The sequence below is a fragment of the Erinaceus europaeus genome, chromosome 4 (genome assembly GCF_950295315.1).
Source record: "Erinaceus europaeus chromosome 4, mEriEur2.1, whole genome shotgun sequence".
Taxonomy (NCBI): Eukaryota; Metazoa; Chordata; class Mammalia; order Eulipotyphla; family Erinaceidae; genus Erinaceus; species Erinaceus europaeus.
In genome coordinates, this window is record NC_080165.1 from 86361831 (window position 1) to 86387883 (window position 26053).

At 39.4% G+C, this 26053-nt stretch overlaps 1 protein-coding gene across 1 annotated transcript in view; it reads left to right on the forward strand.

Annotated features, from left to right (window-relative positions):
* LOC103107678 (dystonin) overlaps positions 1-26053 on the forward strand; it is a 552693-nt gene that overhangs the window by 120912 nt on the left and 405728 nt on the right. Inside the window, 1 exon segment of the mRNA XM_060190003.1 lies at positions 5194-5401. Within this exon segment, the coding sequence (XP_060045986.1) occupies positions 5194-5401 (208 nt within the window).

Genomic DNA, 26053 nt, shown 5'->3' on the forward strand with positions numbered 1-26053 from the left:
AACTTTTTTGTTCATCTGTCAATGGACACTTAGGTTGATATATATTTTGATTATTGTGAGTAGTGTAGTTATGAATATAAGGGTGTTCATATTAATGAACTCCCTCAACATGAACTCTGTTTATTTTGAAAAAAATGTAGATCAATGGCATTATTGTTTAACTACAAAAGATCAGTCCATTATATGGATATACTACAATATAATAAAATTTTATTTATTTATTTATTTATTTACTACTGATTTATTTAATAAAGATGACAATTTGGGGCTGTGTGCTGGAGCACCTGATTGAGTGCACGTGTTATAATGCATAAGGACCTAGGTTCAGTCCTCTAATTTCCACCTGCCAGGGGCAAGTTTTTTGAGTGGTGAAGCAGGGCTGCATGTGTTTCTCTGTCTCTCTCTCTTTCTACCACTCCCTTCCCTCTCTATTTCTGGCTGTTTCTATCCAGTAAATGAATAAAGATAATAAAAATTAAAAAAAGAGAATTCAAGAGGAAAGGGGGAGACAGGGAGGAAGGGAGACACTTGCAGCACAGTTTTACTGCTAGTGAAGCTTTCTGTCTGCAGGTGGTGATTGAGGGCTTGAACCCAGGTCCTTGATGGGTATATTTTGACTTATTTGAATAATCCCTTATTAATGGACATAGGTGTTTATATTTTCAGAGGAATCAAACCTTAGGCAACACTGAATAGGAATTTGGAGCTCTTACTTCTTACTAGATGTAGGAACACTTTTTCTTACCTTTTTTTTCCCTCTCTTTCTCTCTCTCTCTCTTTCTTTTTTTGCCTCCAGGGTTATTGCTGGGGCTCGGTGCCTGCATTATGAATCCACTGCTCCTGGAGTGTTGTATGCTTTACATTGGGTCTAGTTCTCCCCCGCCAAGAGAATTAGATCAGTCCTGTTAATTTCGCGGGCCCGCTTGGCCCCGCCCCTAGGAAACCCACCAGAGTTCCAGAGTGACAGAGTTCCAGGGTTCCTGAGTTCCAGAGTAAGAGAGAGTGCTTGTGCCGCGGCAAAGAGACAGCAGAGTTCTGTTTGGTGATTAGTTTGTCTTAGTTTATGAATCGTTGTTCCTGAATAAAGAAATACAGCTTCCCTGCCCAGCCGTTGTCTCCGCGTCTCTGTTACCCGGCCGTGAAGCAAGCCCGGCCAGCTGGAGCCGTCCAAAAATTTTAACAACACTGGAGGCTATTTTTTCCGCCTTTTGTTGCCCTTGTATTTATTGCTGTTGTTATTATTGTTGTTGTCATTGTTGTTCGATAGGACAGAGGGAAATCGAGAGAGGAGGGGAAGACAGAGAGGGGGAGAGAAAGATAAAACACCTGCAGACCTGCTTCACCGCCTGTGATGCGACCCCCTGCAGGTGGGGAGCCAGGGGCTCGAACCGGGTTCCGTACATCAGTCCTTGCACTTTATGCCATGTACGCTTAACCTGCTGTGCTACCGCCTGTGCCCCCCGCCCCTTTTTAAAGATTTTACTTATTTATTAATGAAAAAGTAGGAGGAGAGAAAGAACCAGACATCACTCCTGCACATGTGCTGCCGGGGATTGAACTCAGGACCTCATGCTTGAGCATCCAGTGCTTTACCCACTCCACCACCTCCCAGACCATTTTCTTACCTTTTCAAGATCCATATCAAAGTTCAGGTTGTGGACTTTGGTTTAGAGAATATATGTGCTTCTTTTCCCCTTTCTTTTACAAAGGAAAAAAACCCAGTAATTTTACACACCACCACCTCCTGCCATAAGACTGTAAAATGAATTGCCAAGTTATTTCAAATCAACTAGGGATATAATAGTTTCCATAGGTGATAATAAAAAAAAATGCTGGAGAGGTTTTGGAGGTTGGTGGCTGGGTGGGGTAAAGGAACCCTTCTGTGCTGCTGATGAGAATTTAAATTGGTCAAGCCCTGAGAAGAGCAATCTAGAAAACTCTCAGAAGGCTAGTAGTGGACCTACCTGACAATTCCTCTTCTGGGGATATATACTAAGGAATAAAACAGACCTATACAAAAAGATCTGTGTATACCTATGTTCATAGCAGCACAGTTTGTAATAGCCAAAACCTGGAAGCAACAACAGATTAGTGGATAAGAAAGCTGTAATATATATATATCTCCATCCACACACATATAATGGAATACCCAGCTATTAAGAATGATGAATTTACTTTCTTTACCTCATCTTGAATGAAACTTGAAGGAATCATGTTAAGTGAGATAAGCCAGAAAGAGTAGGATGAATATGAAATGATCTCACTCATGGACAGAAGTGGAGAAATAAGAACAAAAAGGGGCAATACAAAGTAGAACTTGGAAAGGACTTTGGGGTATGGGAGTACTGGGAGGCTTTCAGGTTCTGGTGCATAATGGTAGAATATCTAGGCTGGAGGTGAGAGTATTTTGCAGAAAATTGAGAAATTTTACACATGTATCAACAACTGTATTTAATGTAAACCATTAATCCTCCTAATAAAAAATAGTTTTCATAAGATATCTCAACTTCAAAGCTGCTTCACTTAAATCCATTCTTAATTTTTCAGTGTTTCCAGTGGGTTTAATTTTGTAGTCTACCATTCATTTTAAAAGTGTATATGAAAATTACTAAATTAAAATTATTAAATTACAATTATTAAATTAAAAGAATATTTATTGGATAAAGACAGCTAGAAACCAAGAGAGAAGGGGGAGGTAGAGAGGGAGAGAGATAGAGCGCTGCTTCAGCACTCGAAGAGCCTTCTCCTTGCAGGTGGGGAGCAGGGGCTCAAATCTAGGTCCTTGAGCACTGTAACATGTGCACTCAACCTGGTGTGCCACCACCCAGCCCCCATGTGTATGAAAATTGTGGAAAAAATGTAACACTTTATTATTAAAACACTCTGTTTATTTAATCTGGCCTTGCCATATATAAATGTTTATTATTTTTCTCAGTGTCTATGTGTCTCTATATTTCTGAGAGGCAGCTGAAAGGTGTATTGCTGATTGTTTTTTCTTTCTTTTCACTATTATCTGTTTATAGATAAGGCATTATCAGACTAGAGAATGCACCAGTCAACACCCTTGGGCCCAGGGGGTAGTAACTGTTCCCATCTGGCTACATGTGATTAATGGTGTTTTGTCATGACATAAATCACATTTTGCCATTCAATCAGCTGAGATTCTGGCCATTAAAATTTTTACTCTATTTACAAAAATCAATAACTTTTTTTTTTTGGAAGGAGCAGTTCTTTAACAGTTATTTCCTAAGTCTGTAAAGTTAGGAAATCAAATTACTATACTCACTGAAATAGTGCAGTCATCAAAAAGAAATATAATCTTTCAGATAAAGGATGACCTTAAATAAGGACAGGAAGAAATCCATTTTAAGGATGATAGAAAATAGCCAAAGAAACCCAACACCTTTTTGAAAGTCTTTAAGAATGTCACCCTTCTTCATGGATCTTGCCAGCAACACAACCTCAGAGAGCTCTAGATGAATCTTTGGAAAAGCATGGAAAATAAATTAAGTTGATAATAGCATTCTGCGACTTAATGCCACTCAACAGCTCTCTATAGACTCTAGCAATAATGCAGAAAATCAATTTTATTTTATTTTTTTGCCTAATGCTTTGTTGTCACTTGGAGTACAGATAAAAATATAAACAAATAAATTGGCCCATATGGCCAAATTTCTTATGAAATTAAATAGAAGAATGCTTGTTTTTTCTTTTTCTTTAATGTGGGAAAGACTTGAGCTAAAGATAAATCTTACATGCTTTACTTTCTGGGAAATATTGCTATGTATACTTTCAAAATGATGGCATTGACTATGTGTAACAACCTGGCAGAATAGATTGAGGTAAGGCCCATCATCCAGATTCAGTTATAGTTTATTTCACAAGCCTTGGGGTGAATGCTCTGCAGTGTTCACACACAAGTCTGTTTTTGCTTGCAGTTGCCACTGCTTTTGTGAGCAGCCCAGTACTTTTGCTCAAATTGGAACATGCCTCACTGATTCCTGCTTGCAGCTTGCTTCTTAGGAATTCTGTGACTGCAAATTACATGTTAGGAATTTAAGTGATACCGGTTTTGTTTCCTCACTGTGAGTCTCCGTGAAATGAAAAAAAAAAAAAGCGGAAGATTTTGATACTTTTTACCCTTGTTCTCAGTCTTCTTATTTTGTTAATAAATTGGTGGTTCTCAAAAAATCACAAACATCACCCAACAAAGAAAGAAGAAATAAGATTTTTTTAATGCTCCTTTTCCAGTATGGGAAGTAATAGACCTTTATACAAGACGAGACCCTGCATCTCTACTCTTGCTAGATGAAGGTTAACCGTCAAGCCCCAGGCTTTGGTAAAAGCATCCTGTTTCTCATTTCACTGTGTAATGACCAGGAGCTGAGAACTGTTTCCTGACACTGCACTGCATCATTCTCATTTACATTATTGGCAGCTTTAACTTCGCTGGAAGTTTAAATTATCTCAGAGACTTTAAACTGGAGTTCAGATGTTTGTTTATTGTAGCTGCCTTAGGCTATAGAAAACAGCCTTTTGTGTTCTCCCCTTCTTAAGAAAGGGCTCTTCTCGGAATCGGTCTTTCCTCCCTCCTTTGCTCTTTCCTGGGAAACCTGCTTCAATCCCATGAAGAAAATTAAATAAAGCGGACAAGGGGCTGAAGGCTAGTCAGAAAAGAGACGCCAGTGGAAAGGCGACTTGAAACGGAAAGAACTTGGGACTCAACATCCTGCATTTGTGCTTTGTTTTTTAAAACTTGGAGTTAGTTGCATTAATGAATTAGCCAGCAGTCTAGTGATTGGAAAATGTTTTGTCTGTCCTGGTGGGGGAGCCAGATACTGTAGATTTGTAACAGGAAGGCTGTTGATTCTGGCTTCATTGTTGGGCCAGTCATTTGTGAGCTGGTGGCCGGACCTCGGGCCATACACTTCTGTGCAAATCTTCCATGTGTTGGAGCAGCTTGGGTATTGTTTCTCCTGTGCGAGACGGGGCCAAGAAAAGATGGTGAGTGCTAGGTTTCATTTCTTGTTTATATAACCCCCGCCTCCAGCACTGAGGATGATGCACGATGCCAGACTCCCTTTGGCGACTAGGAGGGGGTGAGGGGCAGAGGGTTTGTTGAACATCGATGGGCTTATGTGAGTGTTTTGCTGTTAATGATTTTTTTTTTTTTCTGTGTCATCCACTCTATAGAGTTCCGGGAACGCGTCCTATCGCTGCTCTATGTCTTCCTCTGCGGATTTTTCCGATGAGGATGATTTCAGCCAGAAATCTGGTTCGGCATCTCCAGCTCCTGGAGACACCTTGCCGTGGAATTTGCCTAAACATGAAAGATCGAAAAGAAAGATCCATGGGGGCTCGGTACTGGACCCTGCTGAAAGGGCAGTGCTTCGGATAGCAGGTAGGAGCTTGGGGGGAGGGGATGGAGCCTGGACTGAAGAGTTGCGGAAATTCACCCCTTGGCTTTAGGGGCCATAACTGGGAGCTGATGCTTTGAGCTGAGATTTGTACTCAAGGTGGGGGAGGAGGATGACCATGTTTACTTTATGTCATGACTTATAGATGGAGCGATTTCCCCTGCCTGCTGGTGACTAAGCTATTTGGCTCTTTCTTCTGGTTGGATGAATCTATACCTTTGAAGTGCACGGAGATATTTACAGACATTACTATTAAACTTTCTTATTTATGCATCTACTACAGTCTAAAAGTATTAACCCTAACAATTCTTAGTATATATGCTGCTAGAAGCTGTAAGAGATCCTTTTTTATTTTAATTTTTTGCTTGGGGGTACTAAGCTATGAATATTTTAACTTGAGTGAGTCCTGGATTTGGCTGCTTGGGATTGCAGTACATATTCCAGCTGTTTAGATGCTATGCTGTAAATCTGTTTAATGTAGCATCTCTGTCATTTTTGTCCATAGTAGTCCACCCCCACCCCCAAGTGCATTTGGTGGTTTGGTCACCAAGCATTCCTGATTAATTTATTTATGGGAGGTGCCAGTGTTTCAGTTCTGTATTACCTAGTGTTCCCTTGCAGTGGTGACAAAAGCTTAACTAGAAGGTATGGTTTATTTTACCTAGAGGAAATCTGAGAACACTGTGGAAATCAATCCCCCGAACCTGTAGTGTCTGTATTTGTATATATGTGTTCTGTGCTGGAGAGTTGTTTCTTGGGATGGTTCTTTATTCCCTTACAATATTTTCTTTTCTCTTATAAATATTAATGGGGTAGGATAAAGCAATTTTTTTTGTGGGTTCTCTTGCTAAAACCAGAATCCAGGTGTTGGTTTCTGCAGCCAGCAGATCAGGTTTTCTTTTACCCCCTTCTCCACTCTGGCCTCCAGGGTAGCCTCCTCCCACTCAGTTTCTTTTGCCTCCCACTCTAAAGCAGAGCTGGCACTTTATCTTCCTCTAAAGGGTCTGGCAAGGACTAGCTCAGATCCCAGTCACTAAGGCTTTTGAGAGTCCCCCTAGAGTACCCCCAATGGGATTTTCTGATTACTGGAAAAACAAACAGGTCTCAGCCTAGTTATTCTCTAGTCTGGGTTTCTGGGGCAACAGCCTTGAGCTTCTTCTGGCTTCTGTTGTGAGATGCTGGCTGGTCTCACCCAGACCTTTGAAGAGGAGGGGTGGATCCCAAGCAGGGAGGAGGAGGGGCAGGGAGGAAAGAGAATAGAGACTGTTGGGTCAAGTGAGAGTGAGCTGAGGAAGCCTGGGACAGTGTTCTGATCTGGCCTTTGCCACTCTCTTCAAGTACCAAAAGTGTCTAGTCACTGAGGCCTGGCTCCATGTCCTTTTGAGACCACCTCGCCTCTACCTTCCCATCAGCATAGATCTGAGGTACAAGAGAAAGTATGAGAGACACTGCTAGTAGCAAATATTTTGGCTTAGAAGAAAGGGAAGATATCTTTGTGTGGAAAGTTGTTGGAGAATTAGGAAAAGCCTTGGGTATCAAAAGAGGATGCCTATTCTGTGCATTTTTATGTAAAAGAGAGGGTACTTCTGACCTATGAGTGTTGATAGTGGTGGCAGAGATAGAGAGGGGCAGATATTTGCTAGGGCGAATGAGGTCATATAATTTGGGAGCAGTTTTACTAAGCATGAAGTCATGAAAAGCTGGTAATAGTAGTCATCAGTCTGTACTATATAGGCATAGAAATGGAGGAATGGGGTTGGGGGTGGGGTTCTAATGGGATGCAGTGCTCAAACATGATAATAGTGGACTACAGACCCTCTGGGGACAGGGGCTATGCATGCATGTCTTAATCCTTGTCAGATGTTTGCTGAGTGATTTGTGGGACTAGCTATGAAGTTGTTGACAGTTGTTGCACTTGAGACCTCAAGTCTACATACTTTTAAGATTATAATAATTCTTCAAATATAAGTTGAAAACAAAATAAAGCAATAAACAGTCCTAAATCAATATTCATACATGGAACAAACACTCAGGGTCCATTCTACAAATGGTTAAATTAGGAGATTCAGATACATCATGTGTTAAATTGGTCTCTGATCATGCAGCATGAGATAATGGGGAGTGTCTAAGGGGATTTGGTGCTGTGGATAGTTTGAAAATATACCATTAAAATTTCAACTTCTCTTTTTACTAGACATTTGTACATTTGTGTTGTCTCTAAAATTCATCCCTACTAAGAGATGTTGAGATTTCAAAACTGTAGGGGGTAGGCAAAATAGCTCACTTGTGTAGTGTGTTGCTGTGCCATACATGACTTGAACCTTGCCCCCACCACATTGTAGGAAATTTTGGTACTGTGGTTTCTTTTCTTTTCTTTTCTTTCCTTTTATTTTATTTTATTTCTTTATTACTTTCTTAAGATTTCATTTATTAATGAGGAAGATAGGAGAAGAGAGAAAGAACCAGACATCACTCTGGCACGTGGTGCCGGAGATCGAACTCAGGTACTCATGCTTGAGAGTCCAAAGCTTTATCACTGCACCACCTCCTGGACCACCTGTGGTATCTTTCAATCTCTATCTGAAAACATACAAACAAACAAGCAAAACAAAAATAAAAATGGTAGAAGATACCTGTGGTATTCAGTACTTAGTAACAGAAGAGCTAAAGTTTAATATTTTAATTTGCTTTTCTGGTTATAAGAATACATTTGAATATGAAAATATCTAGAGTCAAAAGATCACTTTCATTACATTTGAGGGGATAATAAATGACATTCCTTAGTTAATTTACATTTGATAAGTATTTATTGAGTCCCTGGAATAAAATGAGGAACACCCAGTTCTACCTTTTAGGATGTAATTGTCCAGTATGATGAATGGATATAGTATTAGATAGTTATAACATGGTAAGAGAAACTGGTTTGTAATGGTTTTATATACCTATTATTAAAAGAACTCAGAAGAAGGTCTTACTAACTTGGAGCAGCAGGGAGTCATGAGTTTCTGTGTGGAAGTGCCAGTTGAGGTAAGATTTAAAGAGCTGATGGAATTCAGATGAAAGACTACTTCCCTCTCATGTGAGAGATGGAACTGAGATAAGAAAGATAGGGAGATATCTGTCTTTAAATGAGAACTGCAAGTACTGTGTGTAACTAAAGTAAGAGATTTAATAGGAAACAAAAACAGGAAAGGTACTTGTATTCAGTAATAAGGAACTAGGACTATTATGCTGTAAATATTGGGGAATCATAGTTTTTTATTTTTGGTGGTGCTAGAATCTCACACATAACTGATCATTATTCTTGGGTTAGTTTGTGCATAAGGGATAAATAGGGAAAGGGAGAGATACCAAAATACTATTCCATCGTTCATGGAGCTTGCCCCAGTGCTGTGGTACTTCTGTATGGTGCCAGAGCTTAAACCAGGACTTTCTGTAAGGTGAGTTGTGAACCCTATCTGGTGAAATCTCTCCCAGACACCTTACTGGAATAATTTTAATTTTAGGCACTGCAATGACGTAATTAGATGTGCATTTCAGAAAGTGTTACTGGTGGTAGTGTCACAATCTGACACTATATTTTAAAAATAAATTCTGCATTCATTTTAAAGCCTGAGACTCTAATGTATTCCCTTTTTACCTCTCAGGGTCATTTTGAAAATGAAATGATACCATGTAAGGAAAGGGCCTTTGTAATACCTATTATATATATGCAGTTGACATAAGATTCTAAATTGCTTTTCTTTTTTTGTTATGAAATACCTGTAAAGGTACATGCTTGTAAATAGCAAAACTATTTTAAAGTATGGATTTTTTTTTTTTTTTGTCCTATGTGAAATCTTTGAAGTTGGAATTGAAGATTTTAAGCAGAGTCAGATTTTGAACTCAAGCAATCTGGTATTTTTTTAAAAGATTTTTTAAAACTTTATTTATTTATTTTCCCTTTTGTTGCCCTTGTTGTTTTATTGTTGTAGTTATTATAGGTGTTGCCATTGATGTCATAGTTTTGGATAGAACAGAGAGAAATGGAGAGAGGAGGGGAAGACAGAGAGGGGGAGAGAGACAGACACCTGCAGACCTGCTTCACCGCCTGTGAAGCGACTCCCCTGCAGGAGAGGAGCCGGTGGCTCAAACCTTACACCTGTCCTTGCCTTTGCACCACTTGCATCTAACCTGTTGCGCTACCGCCAGACTCCCTGCAATCTTGTATTTTTAATGACCCCCTTTGTTACTAATCAGTTGAATTTTCTTGGACAACTTACTGAACTTTATTTATTTATTTACTTATTGTTGGATTGAGACAGAGATAAATTGACAGGTGAGGGGGGAGATAGGGAGAGAGAGAGAGAGACACCTGCAGCCCTGCTTTACCACTTGTGAAGCTTTCCCCCTGTAGGTGGGGACCAGGGGCTTGAATTTAACCTGGGTCCTTGCACACTGTAATGTGTGTACTTAACCAAGTGTGCCACCGTCTGGCCCCTCTGAACTTTTCTTAGTTACATTTTTTCTCTATAAAAAGGGTGATGGTTGTGATTAAAGTAGTAAATGCAGAATATTTTCAAAGTCCATGGTACATGGAAAATACTCTAAATGATTTACTGATGGTCAGATGCTCTTATAAGTCTAAGTCTTAAAAAGCACTTTGTGGGAGTCGGGTGGTAGCGCAGAGGGTTAAGCGCAGGTGGCACAAAGCACAAGGACTGACATAGGCTCTCGGTTCCAGTCCCCAGCTCCCCACCTGCAGGGGAGTCACTTCACAGGCGGTGAAGCAGGTCTACAGGTGTCTTATCTTTCTCTCTCCCTCTCTGTCTTCCCCTCCTCTCTCCAGTTCTCTGTTCTATCCAACAACAACAATAACTACAATAATAAAACAACAAGGATAACAAAAGGGAATAAATAAATTAAAAAAGCACTTTGTATCTTAACTTTGTATCATGTAGGCCTCTTAATAACTTTGTCAATAAATACTATTATTTTTTTTTTCTATTTTTCCATCTAGAAATCACCAGAGAAAGAGACTTTTTTCCCATGATCATCTTAGGAAGTGGTAGATCTGGGATCTGAGTTCCGGCAATCCGGAGTCCAGAGGCCAAGCTTTTAAATGCTATGCATTTCCTGCTTCCATGTGGAATGCACTTTCTTATTAACAGATTTATCCAATATTACCATTTAAGAATGGATGGGATAAAGTCTGTTTTTATAGATAACCCCAAATGCTACTTCTGTTAATTTTGAATGGCTCCTTAAATGGACAGAAAATCACTTAGTGTGTACCCACTATATTTATAAACTTCATGCTTGGTGTGTCAGTCTCTGATGTAGATAGTCTATTACCCCCCCCCCCCCCCCCCCGCCTCCAGGGTTATTGCTGGGGCTCAGTGCCTGCACTATGAATCCACTGCTCTTGGCAGCCATTTCTTCCCATTTTTTATTGGACAAGACAGAGAGAAATTGAGAGAGAAAGGGGAGATAAAGAGGGATAGAGAAAGATAGACACCTGTAGACCTGCTTCACTGCTTGTGAAGCGCCCCCCCCCCCCCCCCCCCCCCCCCGCAGACCAGGAGCCAAAGGGGATTCTTGTGCAGGTCCTTGCTCTTAGTACTATGTGTGCTTAACCCAGTGTGTCACCACCTGGCCCCCTAGCTTATGCCTTTAATCATTTTACTGAGTGTGAGAGCATCAAAACAGTTTTGAGAGATTTGTGTGAACTCATGCAGTCTGTGAATGGTATGATTTTGAGAGATCTAATTGCTAATTACTTCATTTCAGTAAGGTATCTCACCAATATACACTTTTGTTATTTCATGAACTACATGTACATAAATGCACACAAAGTTGTAACCCTAGAGGCTTAAGGGGATATGGGTTTAAACTTAGATTATAAACCAGTGGTTAAGATAAAAGAGAAACATGGCCTTGCTTTTTTTGAGTAGTAAAGGTTGGGCAGTTGCTGAGAAAATTTCCAATTCTAACTTAAGTAAAATCCCCCCTCCTAAGAAAACAGTATTAAAAAAAATATTTATGGATGGGGATAGCATCATGTTTATGCAAAAAGATTTGCTTGCTCGAGGCTCCAAGGTCCTAGGTTCAGGCCCCACCACCATAAACCAGGGGCCACCAGAACTGAGCAGTGCACTGGTAAGAAACAAAAACCAGGGGCCGGGTGATGGGGTACCTGGTTGAGCACACATGTTACAGTGTGCACCTGGTTGAGCACACGTTACAATGTGCAAGGACCCAGGTTCGAGCCCCTAGTCCCCACCCTGCAGGGAGAAAGCTTCACAATTGGTGAAGCAGGGCTGCAGGTGTCTCTCAGTCTCTCATGCTCTCTATCCCTTCTTTCCCTCTTGATTTCTGACTGTCTCTATCCAATAAATAGATAAATATAACTTTTTTTTTTAAAAAAAAAGAAACAAAAACCAACCAACTAAACAAAACACTGGATTGAGCATACATGTTACAAGGGGCAAGAACTCAGATTCAAGGTCCCAGTCCCCACCCTCAGAGGGAAAGCTTTGCAAGTATCGAAGCAAAGCTGTAGGTGTCTCTCCCTATCTCCCCCTTCCCTCTAGATTTCTGGCTGTCTCTATCCAATAAATAAAATTATAAAAAAGAAAACACAATAACATTTATGGTGATGAAAGTTTATTTTGGTCTAATAGGTCATGGACAATAACTCAGGTTTCACAACATTATAAAGAAAAAAAAAGCATCAAGGACCAAAGGGCAGAATATGAGGGGAGGAAATAGTGAAGATGTGGGCAAGAGATGAAACTGTTAAGTGATAAACAATGAGCTTATTCATTAATAGCTAACACAAAAATATTTAACATTACAACTTTTCTCGTAAAGACAGGCGCAGAGAGGGTAAATAACCTAGTGTTACACAGTAAAGAGCCAGGATGCCCATCCAAGGCAGCCTACTTCCAGTCAGTACTTTCAAACACATCAGTTTACATTTCTGGTACCAACTAGTTTAGTTTATTCAGTGCTCTAAAATCCACTCACTTTAGTGTATGATATGACAAAATTAAGAGAATTGTACCCTTTGCACTCAAATGCAGTGCATGCCAGTATCATGTGGAATGAATAATGGGGTTGGGAGGAGGGAGGCAAAGAAGCTGGCTGTGTTATAAACCTAGAGAGATTGTGGCCGCCTTTGCAGAAGCAGATGCCCCAGCAGGCTCTGGGGGGCAGAAGGGAGGGACCGCGGCGGGTTCTCCATTCTCCGCGGGGCGGCCGGTGCGCAGGCGCAGGCGCGCCCAGGCTGTCAGCCCTGATATGCGGGGTCACCTGCAGGGGCCGCCTGGCCCTGGAGTTACGCCCTGGGTGCAGACCCCCAGTGGCCTGCTCAGGGTGATCAGGAATGACTTTTTGTGCCCCCATCTGAGCTGCAAAAGAAGTTCTCACTCTTTTTTGCCACCTCTTCCAGTGGGAAGGAGGGGGGGGTGCAGAGCCGCCAGCCTCTCAGTTGGGAGGGAGGGGCTGTGCAAGACGGTGGCCGCTCCAGCAGCTTTGTTTCCCCGGCACCTGTTGTGGGTCCCAAATAGAAACCTCGCCCGGGGGATCCGGGGCTGGTCTGCCTGTGTCCGGGGGTGGGCGTGCTTGACCGCGGGATCCTCCGGGCGGGTGGGCCGGAGAAGGAGCCTCGGGACTCCGCGGCTCTGCCTGGAAGGGAGGGGCTGAGCAGGTCAGGGTCGGAGCCTCTGGGGCGCTGACTGCCGTCCTCCGCTCCCCTCCCCCCTACTCCCCCCGTCGTCTCCTGGGTGCGCGGGCGGGCGAGTGTCTGCGGCGCGGCGGCCGGGAAATGCCGCAGAAGCGCCGCGCAGCATCCCGGGTGCAAGCAGCGCGTCCGTCCTCCCGCACGGCCGCCGTGGCCTCGGCGGAGCCCCGAGCCGGCGCCCAGCACAGGGTCTGGGGGGCAGTCCCGGAGGGAGGCAGCTGAGGGTCCCGGCCCTTGGCATCCCCCGCCCGTCCTTCTGTCTCCTCTGCGTGGCGTGGTGCCGCTTGTCACCGCCCCCGGGCTAGCCGAGGTTTGCGGCCGCTGAAACCCGAGAGCGAGGGAGCCTGGGTGCTCCGGAGCCTGGCGGCCCGATAGAGGCGCCCCCCACCCCGTTTGGATCCCCCGGCTTCAGCGTGCTCTCCGTGGCGGCCGCTGTTGCTGCTTTCGCTGCGCTCAGCACTGCGGTTTGCTCGCCACACTTAACTGGACTTGCAAGGGGAAGAGGGGGAATTGACTTGTCATCGCTTAGATAAAACTTGGGAATGGCGGGGTACCTCTCCCCAGCTGCTTACCTGTACGTGGAGGAGCAAGAGTATCTGCAGGCTTACGAGGATGTCCTGGAAAGGTACAAAGGTATGTGATATCCGCCCCCCCCCCCCATACGTTAGGACTGTGAAATTTGATTGGGACTGTGGAGCTGAAGGATCCGTTACCCTTTGCAAAACCATAGCTGTTAGTGCTGGGACACACGAAAACAGGTGCCTGCACCCATCATGGGAATGGATCAGGTCTTTTTTAGATGGGAACCATTCAGTCCCCCCATCTCAGGGAGGGTGGTGGGGAGTGGAAGGCGGCTTGGTGACGCCCTTGCATGGGCGGTGAGGGTAGGGTGGAGTGAGGAGGGTTTGATTTCCAAGAAGCTCATTGCATTTTGCTCTCCCTTGTAAAAGCTCTTAAAGTGCTACTCAATCATAGTTCTTCCTGCAAGGGTGGATACCAGTTAATTCTCTATGGGGTTGCTAAAGGCATTGTTATACTTGATTGTCATAGGATACTAACATATTGGTTAAGCCTGTAATAAAGGTGCTTGGATTTTTAAGTAAACGGACTTCTTGACCACTGAGAGAATCATCGAATCATTTTTCGTAAAATACTTTTTATTCGAAAAAAGTTTGTGGTTTGTGGCCACATACCTATACTTTTGTATTATAAAAACCATTTGATAGTGTGATGGAAGAGACACTTCAGTACTGTAAAATTTACATGTAAAGGAGTATTTATTGCCTATCCTTTATTTCTGGAAATTCTTCGACAACCTGATACTTATATTTTAGTATTATGTTTACATTGACTTTATAGTTAGAGATAATGTAAAAAAAATATATATCATCTCATCCTAAGGGATCTCTCTGCCGCTGGAAATATTTTTTCTGTCCATATACACAATCTCCTTACTGTGGTTCCTAAAACATTTTACACCTAAGAGTAGCTCGGTAGATCGCTGATCTTAAATATATTTGTGAACTGCTTCATAGATTGAATTTAGTGGTTCTGCATCTTTTGAACATACACTTTGTGGTAAGAAACTAAATTTCTGTAACTTGAGTGGGATTATATGGTTTAACATGTATGTAGTAATAGGTTTATTTCTTTATTCCTTCTTGTTGCCTTTGTTTTTTATTGTTGTAGTGATTGTTGTTGTTGATGTCGTTGTTGGATAGGACAGAGAGAAATGGAGAGAGGAGGGGAGGACAGAGAGAAAGACACCTGCAGACCTGCTTCACTACTTGTGAAGCGACTCCCCTGCAGGTGGGGAGCTGGGGGCTCGAACCGGGATCCTTATGCTGGTCCTTGCGCTTGTAGTAATAGTTTTTATTGACAAAAGCTAAAAATGTAAAATCACAAATTGGTGACTCCAAATACATTCAGAATCCCTCAAAAACTTAAAACCCACATACAACCATGTTTATCTTTCTAGAACATATTTTATAACAGAAACTCTTTAATTCATGTAGAATTCTGTATCACAGAATTCTTTTGTGCTGACACTATTACTCATGTATATAAAACAACTACTGAGCCAGCAGAAAGATATTTTAGGCTTAAGCACACTTGTGTGTGTGTGTGACATACTCATGTTTGTAATCATCTTTACATTTTCAATATAATTCTTAATTCATTTTTTCCAGAACTTTGAAAATGAGAAATATTGCAGTGTTGACCAAATTTATTGAAGACATACATACACTTGTGCTCATTAAAGTTAGAAAATAAATATATAAATTTTATAGTTTTGAAAAAATTATTGCTGTATGAATATTGCCCCATCAAGGCTTACTTCAGTGATACATGAATGATTTCAACACACTGACAACAGAAAAGCTGAATTCAGACATTATCTGAAAGCTTGTCTTTGGAAATAATACAAAATTATGGCTTTTATGTGAAAGCCATTAAAATCCTCATTACATTTCTTTTTACTTATTCCCCAGGCATCATGTGCATTGAACTATATACACTTTTTCAAGCTTATAGTTCAAAATTTCACTGAAAAAGTGCAAGTTGTTTCCTTCATTTTTCATTGTGGTTTAAAAATGCTTAGGTCATCAGCTTGTGCCTTTACAAATGGTTTATGTTTCGTTTAGTTTTGGAAAAGAAAGCAAGAACATAGGCCAGTGTATTACATGAAAAACTGGAAAGACCTGGAAAACTCATAGTTTCCCATGTGTTTTGAAGCACGTTACAATTTCCCATCAGTATCCAGTATTATGACTTCACTACAGCGCTTATCCTGAAGACTTGCTTTGGGGGCTGATCTAATCAGAAAAGAATTGTAGGCTTTGAATAGGGAGTGTCAGTTCACTAAACTTCCAAAATGCAGTTGCTCATTTTCTGAAAACTTGCATTGTTCAGAATATTTTACATTTCCATTTGAACTTAAGAAAGCTTATTTTGATTTTTATTTTAGACAGAATTTCTTGGCTACAGCATGAGTTTGCATTCGACTAGAATGTTATCATTCAAAATCTTTTGTAAGAAATGTAAATGTATAGTAACCTATAATGTTAGAAGTTACCAGTATTGTGTTTAAAATAGAGAAAATGGATGGCCTGGGAAGGACTTCAAAACTAGTTCTCTGAAGATAAACAATAATAGTGTCAAGTGATTGAGGCCTAATTTATGGTGTGGTCTGTTTATGTATCTTGCTTTGGTACATTACTTCTGAGTGAAGATAGACAGTTGCTTTGGTACATTACTTCTGAGTGAAGATAGACAGTTGCTTTGGTACATTACTTCTGAGTGAAAATAGACAACTGTTCGCTGAATTAGCATAATACAGAAAGAGCTGTTTGCTACAGAGAAGGGTGCAGTGTCTGAGTCATATTCTGGTCCTCTTATAAAATATATTCTTAGCTAGAATATTCATGGAATCTTATGAAAAACACCAGACTTTAGCTGATTCAGCAATCAGTGTGAATAAAGTTAATAGTTTATGAACTAAGCATGTTTTTTATTAACTGTGCTAGAAATTTCCCATACTTATAGTACATTGTCTATCTATTTACTGTATAATACAAAATAGTTCTTAAACTCAGTAAAAAAGATATGGAATACTTTATTATGTCTTTATTTTTTAAAAAATTTCTTTATTAGGAGATCAGTGGTTTATAGTTGACAGTAAAATACAGTAGTTGGTACATGTATAACATTTCCCTGTTTTCCGCCTAACAATTTTACCTCCACTAGGTCCTCCTTTGCCATCATGATCCAGGACCCGAACCCTCCCCCCCACCTCAGAGACTTTTACTTTGGTACAATACACCAACTTCAATCTAAGTTCTGCTTACTGTTTTCCCTTCTCTTTTGTCTTTCTATGCATATCTTTTGTTTTTGGAACTAGCCTATGTACTTCTGTTATATTTTATTATCTTTTTTATTTATTTATTTATTTAAAAAAGGAGACATTAACAAAACCATAGGATAAGAGGAGTACAACTCCACACAATTCCCACCACCAGATCTCCGTATCCCATCCCCTCCCCTGATAGCTTTCCCATTCTTTATCCCTCTGGGAGTATGGATCCAGGGTCATTGTGGGTTGCAGAAGGTGGAAGGTCTGGCTTCTGTAATTGCTTCCCCGGTGAATATGGGTGTTGGCTGGTCGATCCATACTCCCAGCCTGTCTTTCTTTTTCCCTAGTAGGGTGGGTCTCTGGGAAAGCGGAGCTCCAGGACACGTTGGTGTGGTTGTCTGTCCAGGAAAGTCGGGTCAGCATCATGCTGGCATCTGGAACCTGGTGGTTGAAAAGAGAATTAACATATAAAGCCAAAGAAATTGTTGAATAATTATGGATCTAAAGGCTGGAATAGTGCAGATGAAGTGTTTGGGGGAGGGGGGCTACTCCCTGCAGACTATTGTGTACTTCTGTTTTCAGGTATATATTTTTCCCTGGTTTATGGGCACATGTGAACATATGCTCTATCTCAGGGTACCTGGTCTATATCTAGGTTTTGGGACTTTGTTAGGAAGTGAACCGCCTGGAATGGAATTAGAGAATACTATGAAAGGAAAAGTCTCACCCGAGTAATGAAGCTGAAGGGTTGTCATTTCACACCTGAAGTCTCTGGACACAGTCTGCAGTGAAGCATGTTAAGGTGGCACTCATTGCGTTGATTAGGTTAGGATGGGCAATACTATGTTGAAGAGTAATGGTGATAGTGGACAGCCCTGTCTAGTCCCTGATCTGAGGGGGAATGCTTTCAGCTTATGTCCGTTGAGTATGATGTTGGCTGTAGGTATGCTATATATGGACTCCACTACCTTGAGGAATTTCCCATCTATTCCCATTTTTTGTAGAGTTTTGAGCATCAGTGGGTGTTGGATTTTGTCAAAGGCTTTGTCTGCATCTATTGAGATAATCATGTGGTTTTTGGCTTTGCTTTTATTGATGTGGTAAATGACATTGATTGACTTATGTATGTTGAATCAGCCTTGCATTCCTGGCATAAATCCCACTTGGTCGTGATGAACAATCTTTTTGGTATACTGCTGTATCCGGTTGGCCAAGATCTTGTTTAATATTTTGGCATCTATGTTCATCAGAGATATTGGTCTGTCGTTTTCCTTTTTTGTTGTGTCCCTATCAGCTTTTGGTATCAGGGTGATGTTGGCTTCATAGAAGGTGGAAGGGAGTGTTCCTGTTTCTTTGATCTTGTGAAAGAGCTTTAGAAGTATAAGTATTAGCTGTTTTCTGAAGGTTTTGTAGAATTCGTTTGTGAAGCCAGGACTTTTGTTGTTGGGGAGTTCTTTGTATGTGATTGGTGCATTTAGGTTTTGTAGTTCTTCTTGGTTCATTTTTGGAAGAGAATATGTTTCTAGGAATTGTTCCATTTCTTCCAGATTCTCTAGCTTGGTGGCGTATAGTTCTTCATAGAAGTTTCACATGATTTTCTGGATTTCTGTTGTGTCACTTGTGCTATCTTCTCTATCGTTTACAATTCTATTTATTTGAGTCTTTTTTTTTTTTTTTTTAGTGAGTCTGACTAGGGGTTTGTCAGTCTTGTTTAATTTTTGAAAGAACCAATATTTGGCTTCATTGATCTTTTGTACGGTTCTCTTTTTTCGATTTTGTTTATTTCTGCTCTAATTTTAGTGATTTCTGTCCTTTTAGTTGCTTTAGGGTTCCTTTGTTCCTCTTCCTCTAAGACCTTAAGGTGTGCAGTAAGGTCGTTTATTTGAGCTTTTTCTTGTTCTTTAATATGTGATTGTATAGCTATGTATTTCCCTCTCAGTACTGCTTTAGCTGTGTCCCAAATATTTTGATAGCTTGTATCTTCATTTTCATTTGTTTCCAGGAACATTTTTATTTCTTGCTTGAGTGTCTTTGTGACCCAGCAGTTCTTAAGCAGTATGTTGTCTAGTTTCCAAATTCCATGATTTTTAGTAATTTTCTGTTTGCTTTTAAATTTTAGCTTTACTCCACTGTGGTCTGAGAAGATACTTGGGATGATTTCAATGCTCTTGAATTTGTTGATGCTGTCTTTGTGGCCTAACATGTGGTTTATCCTTGAGGATGTGCTGTGTGGATTTGAAAAGAATGTGAATTCCATTTTTTTGGGATAAAGAACTCTGAAAGTGTCCATGAGGTCTAGCCTGTCCATTTCTTCATTTAATTCTCTTCTTTCCTTTTATTTTTAAAACTTTTTATTTATAAAAAGGAGAAATTGACAAAACCTCTTGTGAAGTGACTCCCCTGCAGATGGGGACCCCGCTGCGCTACCGCCCAACTCCCTAAAACTGAATTTCTTTCCTTTCCTTTTCTATTTTCTTTTTCTTTTCTGTAAAGAATAAGGAAAGACTGTACATTGTGTTGTTAATCAGAAGTGTCTGGCACATAGTTAAGAGTTGAGTTTTTTCTAAAAACAGAAACAAGTTTGGAAAATACATATATATGATTTTTGTGAAGACTGGGAAGAGTGTCTGAGAACCCCAGTAAAGTTTCTGAGGATTTTCAAATTGACACAGTTAAATCTTCAAAATGTTACTACACGGATGTGAAAAGTAGTTTCTACCAAATAATTAGGATTTAAGTTAGTTATAGATATGTTTCTTTCCTCACATCACAAGAAACACCTGACAGTTCAGCAATGTAATCAGTTATTTGACATTGTTAGCGAATTTAACTTAAAACAATTTAAAATTTTTTATTATTACCATCAGTGGTGTTGCTGGGGCTTGGTGCCTGCGCAATGAATCTACTGCTTGCTAATTTTCTTCTTTCTTTCTTTCTTTCTTTCTTCCTTCCTTCCTTCCTTCCTTCCTTCCTTCCTTCCTTCCTTCCTTCCTTTCTCCCTTCCTCCCTCCTTCCCTCTCTCCTTCCTCCCTCCTTCCTTCCTTCCTTTCTTCCTTCTTCCCTTTCTTTCTAGTTCATTGGACAGACAGAAATTGAGAGGGGTGGGGTTGCGAAATGGTAATGTGTGCGTAGTGAAGTGTGCCTATGTGGCCCCTGAAGTTAACTTTGAACTAAGATGCATTGATATTTCTTAATTATTATTTAATTTGATATTTCATTTCCTTAACTTTTTCCATAACTAGACAAAGCGCTTGTTTTTGTTTCTGGTTTGTTTACATGAAAGCGTCTGATTGTGTGAAGAACTGGATATTAGAACCAAATACCTTCCTAAAAGTGTGTATCAGAGGGGCTGCCAATGGTTCACACATATTATGAGTAAGGACCTGTGTTCTAAGTCACTGGTCCCAACCTGCAAGACAGAAGCTTCATGAGTGGTGAAGCAGTGCTTGCAGGCATCTCTCTTTCTCTCTTCTATTGTGTCTCCCGTCTCCTTTGAATTCCTCGGTGTTGTATCAAATAAAAAGGAGTGGGGAAAAAGATGGTGGATTCTTGGTGCAGCCACCAAGCCCCAGAAATAACTCTGATGGCTTTATATATATTTTACATAGACTGTATTTTGAGTTTCATTTCCTTGACTGGGAAATGTTATAGGAGTAATTTTCAAATGACAAATTTTGAAACTAGAGTTATGATTTTGATTAACTACAGAGCTTTAAATATGTAGAGATTTATCTTTATTTAAATACTGAATGGACTTTAGCATCTGAACTATTATGTCTTTATAAAAATATAAGTAGTAATAACCAGATATCTCTGAAAAGGAAACACAATTTTAATATGAATACTTCCAGTGTGTATTTAGGTTGAGGGAATTTTGAGAAGAATTAAAATGTCACCAGTGAATGTGACAGCTTTGATACATGCCTGAAATGTTTACTGGAAAAAAATTGTCAAAAGAAGTAGACAAAGTCTTGATTTTTCTCTAGTGGGTGAAAATATTCGCCAAATGAATCCTGGTATTAAAGACATTATACAAAGATACTCTTGTTTAAGTGAAATAAAAGTATGCCCTTTGATGCAGTGTTATACTTCTACACATTGGCCATGCCATAGCGATAATTTGCATCTTTGATTATTGACATGAAAAAATACTACTCAGTAGCTTATTATTCTCCCTTTGTTAGCTCAGTATATATAGCAGTTCTACCTCACTGAGTTAATACAGATAGATTGAAATAGGGCATATTAAATATATTGAACTGTAGAGATTAAAAAATAGTAGTAAATAAATAATGGAGACCTAAGAAATGAAGACTTGTGACTTATAGACCTTAAAATGTTTTTCATCAATAACATTTTAGAATAGATTTTGGATGTTATAAAACATTGAGTAGATGTAGAGTTTCCAAATATTCCTCTGCCTCACCCAAACTTCTCCTTTAATATATATATTTAAAATATTCATTTATTTATTCCTTTTTGATGTTCTTGTTATTTTATTGTTGTAGTTATTGTTGTTATTGATGTTGTCGTTGTTGGATAGGACAGAGAAATGGAGAGAGGAGGGGAAGACAGAGAGGGGGAGATAAAGATAGACACCTGCAGACTTGCTTTACTGTTTGTGAAGGGACCTCCCTGCAGGTGGGGATCCTGCATTTGAACCAGGATCCTTGCATGGATCCTTGCGCTTCGCGCAACCTGCACTTAACCTGTCACTCTACCACCGGATTACCTCTCCTTTAATACTTTGTATTGGTAAGGTTTGTTATATTGGTGAACCAATATTGACACATTACTAAAGACCACAGTTTACATTGGGGTTCAGTGTGTTGTACAATTCTATGGGATTTGACAAATGCATGTCCTGTGTCTACCATTATATCAGTAGTATTCTAGAATACTAGAATAGTTCTGTAACCCTCAAAATCTTTTGTTATACTTGGTCATCCTTCCTTACCTCAGAACCTTTGGCAAATACTGATCACTTTATATTTAATCTTTTTAAATTTATTTTTAAGTGGGGGATTAGTGGTTTATAGTCCACAGTAAAATAACAGTAGTTAGCACATGTGTTACATCTCTCAAGTTTCCTTATAACACTCTAACCCCCAAGTAGGTTCTCCTCCACCATCATGTTTCAGGACCTGAACACTCCACTCAGCCCCCAGTCTTTTTACTTTGGTGCAACACACCATTATATATAATATTAACCATAGGTCTTATTTATAGTTCTGCCATTTCTAGACTACTCCTGTGTTTGAAATCATACAACATGTAGTTTTTCCATACTGACCTTTTATGCTTAGTAATAGGCATTTCAGCTTCCTTCATTTCTCTTACTTGATAGTTCAGTTTCTTCTTATTGAAGAGTACTGTGTACATTATATGGATGTACTATAGTTTGCTTACACACTGGCTTGTTGAGAGACACCTTGGCTGTTTTCAGCTTTTGTCAAGTTTAAGTAAAGCTGCTAAAGACAGCTGTCTGCATTTTTTTCTTTTCTTTTTTTCTGGTGTATAAGGATGTTTCATTGTTCACATTTGTAGTTTCATATGATGTGATGTTGAGCATCTTTACATAAGTTGATTTACTGTCTGTAAACTCTGATTTGAGGTGCTTTTCCATCTTTTGACAACTGTATGTTTTAAAATTTGTTTTTCTTGTAGTGTGATTGATATATTAACATACTCACTTCAAGTCTGTTTCAATAATGAGGTATAAAAAATGATTATCAATACATAGTTACTCAATTTTTTTTCTCATGATAAAAGCTTAACATCTGTTCTTTTAGCAAATTTATCAAATGTGTAATACAGTATTATTAATTATCATGATGCTGTATAATATACCCTCACAGTTATTTTATAATTGAAATTTTACTTTTTTAAAAAACTTTTTTATTTGACAGAGACAGAGAAATTGAGAGGGGAGAGGGAGGTTGAGAGGGAGAGAGAGAGAGAGAGAGAGAGAGAGAGATACCTGCAGCCCTGCTTCACCACTCATGAAGCTTTCCCCCTGCAGGTGGGGGCCAGGGACTTGAACTTGGGTCCCTGTGTACTGTAATGCATGTGCTTAACCAGGTGCGCCACTACCCGGCCCAATTTTATACCTTTTAACCCTCCCATCCATTTCTTCCACTCCTCCTTTGGCTCTCACCAATCTTTACTTATATTGTCTATTTTTTAATTGAGTTGGTCTATTTTATTTTTATTGTATTTTAAATATCTATCTCATATTTTAGATAACTATCCTTTATCATATAAGCGCTTTATAAATAAAGGACTTTATATCATTACTTTCTGTTATTTGCAACCTTTGTATACTACAGATCCTATTCAAATAAAGTTTCCTTTTATTTCCTGATTAGTTCTTTCCTGATAGTCATGTTATTCTTAAGTACTACTTTGTTATGTTGTATATTGTGTGTCTTTATTGTGGTGGCTCAGAGTGTAGCAATTTGACAGTTTGCTTTACTATATCTACATATGCTGCTGCTAGGCTTCAGGTATCCAGTTAGTCGGCAGATATGAAACTTTATAGCACTTGAGTCTAAAATTAGTGGGTCTGTTCTATTTTAAGGACAGACTGAAATCAGTAGGCCATGTCCTGCAAAACATGTGAATGTTAAACTCTTATGATATTGAATTACTTATTTTAAAATGCAATCACAAATAGGACTAGATAGGAACTTGTTTTAATTTTTAGAAAGTTTGTTATTAGTGATTTTAATATAGCTTGGGTATAATTGAGTGCATGCATACTATCTGAAAACCCAGAGTTGAACTCTTGATGATTTTTGTTAAGACTGTATGTAAACAGTCTTTTTTTTTTCTGCTTTAAAACCATATGAGCTGAGAGATAATAGAAAAATACTTAATTTTTCTTTAAGCATAATTGAAAAAAAGTCCACAAATAGATCTCTCTCTCTCTCTCTTTTTTTTTTGCCTTCAGGGTTATCTATGAGGCTTGGTGCCTACACTACAAATCCACTGCTCCTGTGCCCATTTTTTTTTTTTTTTGGATAGGATAGAGAGAAGTTCAGAGAGGAGTGGAAGACAGAGAGGGAAAGAGAAAGATAGACACCTAAAGACCTGCTTCACTGCCCCTGAAGCGACCTCCCTGCAGGTGGGCAGCTGGGAACTGGAACTGGGATCCTTGAGTGGGTCCTTGAGCTTTTTACTATATGCACTTAACCTGGTGTGGTACTGCCCAGACCCCTATAAATATGTATTAATGCTAGAATACTGTTGATTGCCATTGCTGGTAATGAAAGTAATATTAATGGTTCATTTTGTTATCCATATAAAAATATAAAGTAAACTAGAGAAAATTGAAAGTATTCAGTAGATAAAGAGCCAAATGATTGAAAACTAGAGCTCAATTTAGCATGTAGTATGGATTTTATAATCTCTTTCAGTGAAGTTTAATTGTTTTGATGTCATTGGCAATGTTATTTGAATTTGCCCTTTAAGCTCTTGTAAAAGCTGAGCTATACTAGATAATTGTAGTAGTGATAGAGTCATGAAATTGTTAAAAAAATCTTTTATTTTGGATGATATTATTACATTGCTATCTGTTGGTCTTATGTAAGACTGTTAACTAACTTTTCTTTGTCTGTGATTGGTGCATTTAGATTTTGTAGTTCTTCTTGGTTCAGTTTTGGAAGTGCATAGGTTTCTAGGAATTGTTCCATTTCTTCCAGATTCTCTAGCTTGGTGGCATATAGTTCTTTATAGAAGTTTCGCAGAATTCTCTGGATTTCTGTGGTGTCAGTTGTGATATCTCCTCCATCGTTTACAATTCTATTAATTTGAGTCTTCTCTCTTTTTTGTTTGGTGAGTCTGGCTAGGGGTTTGTCAATTTTGTTTAATCATTCAAAGAACCAACATTTGGCTTCATTGATCTTTTGTATGGTTCTTTTATTTTCGATGTTGTTTATTTCTGCTCTAACTTTAGTGATTTCTGTCCTTCTGGTTGCTTTAGGGTTCCTTTGTTCCTCTTCCTCTAAGTCCTTGAGGTGTGTAGTAAGTTCGTTCATTTGGGCTTCTTCTTGGTGTTTAATATGTGATTGTATAGCTATAAGTTTCCCTCTCAGTACTGCTTTAGCTGTGTCCCAAATATTTTGATAGGTTGTGTCTTCATTTTCATTAGTTTCCAGGAACATTTGAATTTCCTGTTTGAGTGAGTGTCGACCCAGTGGTTCTTAAGGAGCATGTTGTTTAGTTTCCAAATTCTATGTCTTTTAATAATTTTCCGTTTGTTGTTAAAAGTTAGTTTTACTCCACTGTGGTCTGAGAAGATACTTGGGATGATTTCAATGCTCTTGAATTTATTGATGCTGTCTTTGTGGCCTAACATGTGGTCTATCCTTGAGTATGTGTTGTGTGGATTTGAAAAGAAGGTGTATTCCAGTTTTTGGGGTGGAGGAGTCTGAAAATGTCCAAGAGGTCTAGTCTGTCAATCTCTTCATTCAATTCTCTTGTATCTTTATTGGTTCTCTGCTTTGTTGATCTAAGTGTGAGAGTGGGGTATTGAAGTCTCCCACTATTATTGTATTACTATTGATGTATTTTTGAAATTCTTTCAGTAGGTGCTTAATGTATTTAGATGGTCCCTTGTTGGGTGCATAGATGTTAATTGTTAAGTCTTCTTGGCTGATTGATCCTCTAATCATTATGTAATGTCCTTGCCTATCTTTTATTACTTTATTTAATTTAAAATCTATCGTGTCTGAGATGAGAATGGCTGTTCCTGCCCTTTTTTGTGGACCGTTAGCCTGTATGATAGTTTTCCATCCTTTCACTTTAAGTCTGTGTTTATCTTGTTGTGACAGATGTGATTCTTGCAAGCAGCATATGCTTGGGTTATGTTTTCTGATCCATCCCCCCCACCCTGTGCCTTTTGATGGGTGAGTTTAAGCCATTGACATTTATTGATATTTTGGATTTAATGTATTGTAGTGCCATTGTTCTAAAAAACAATTTGTTTACTCTGATATATTACAAGTATTATAGTGATGTTCTTGTTTATAAGAGGTCTTTTAGTACCTCTTTCAGGGC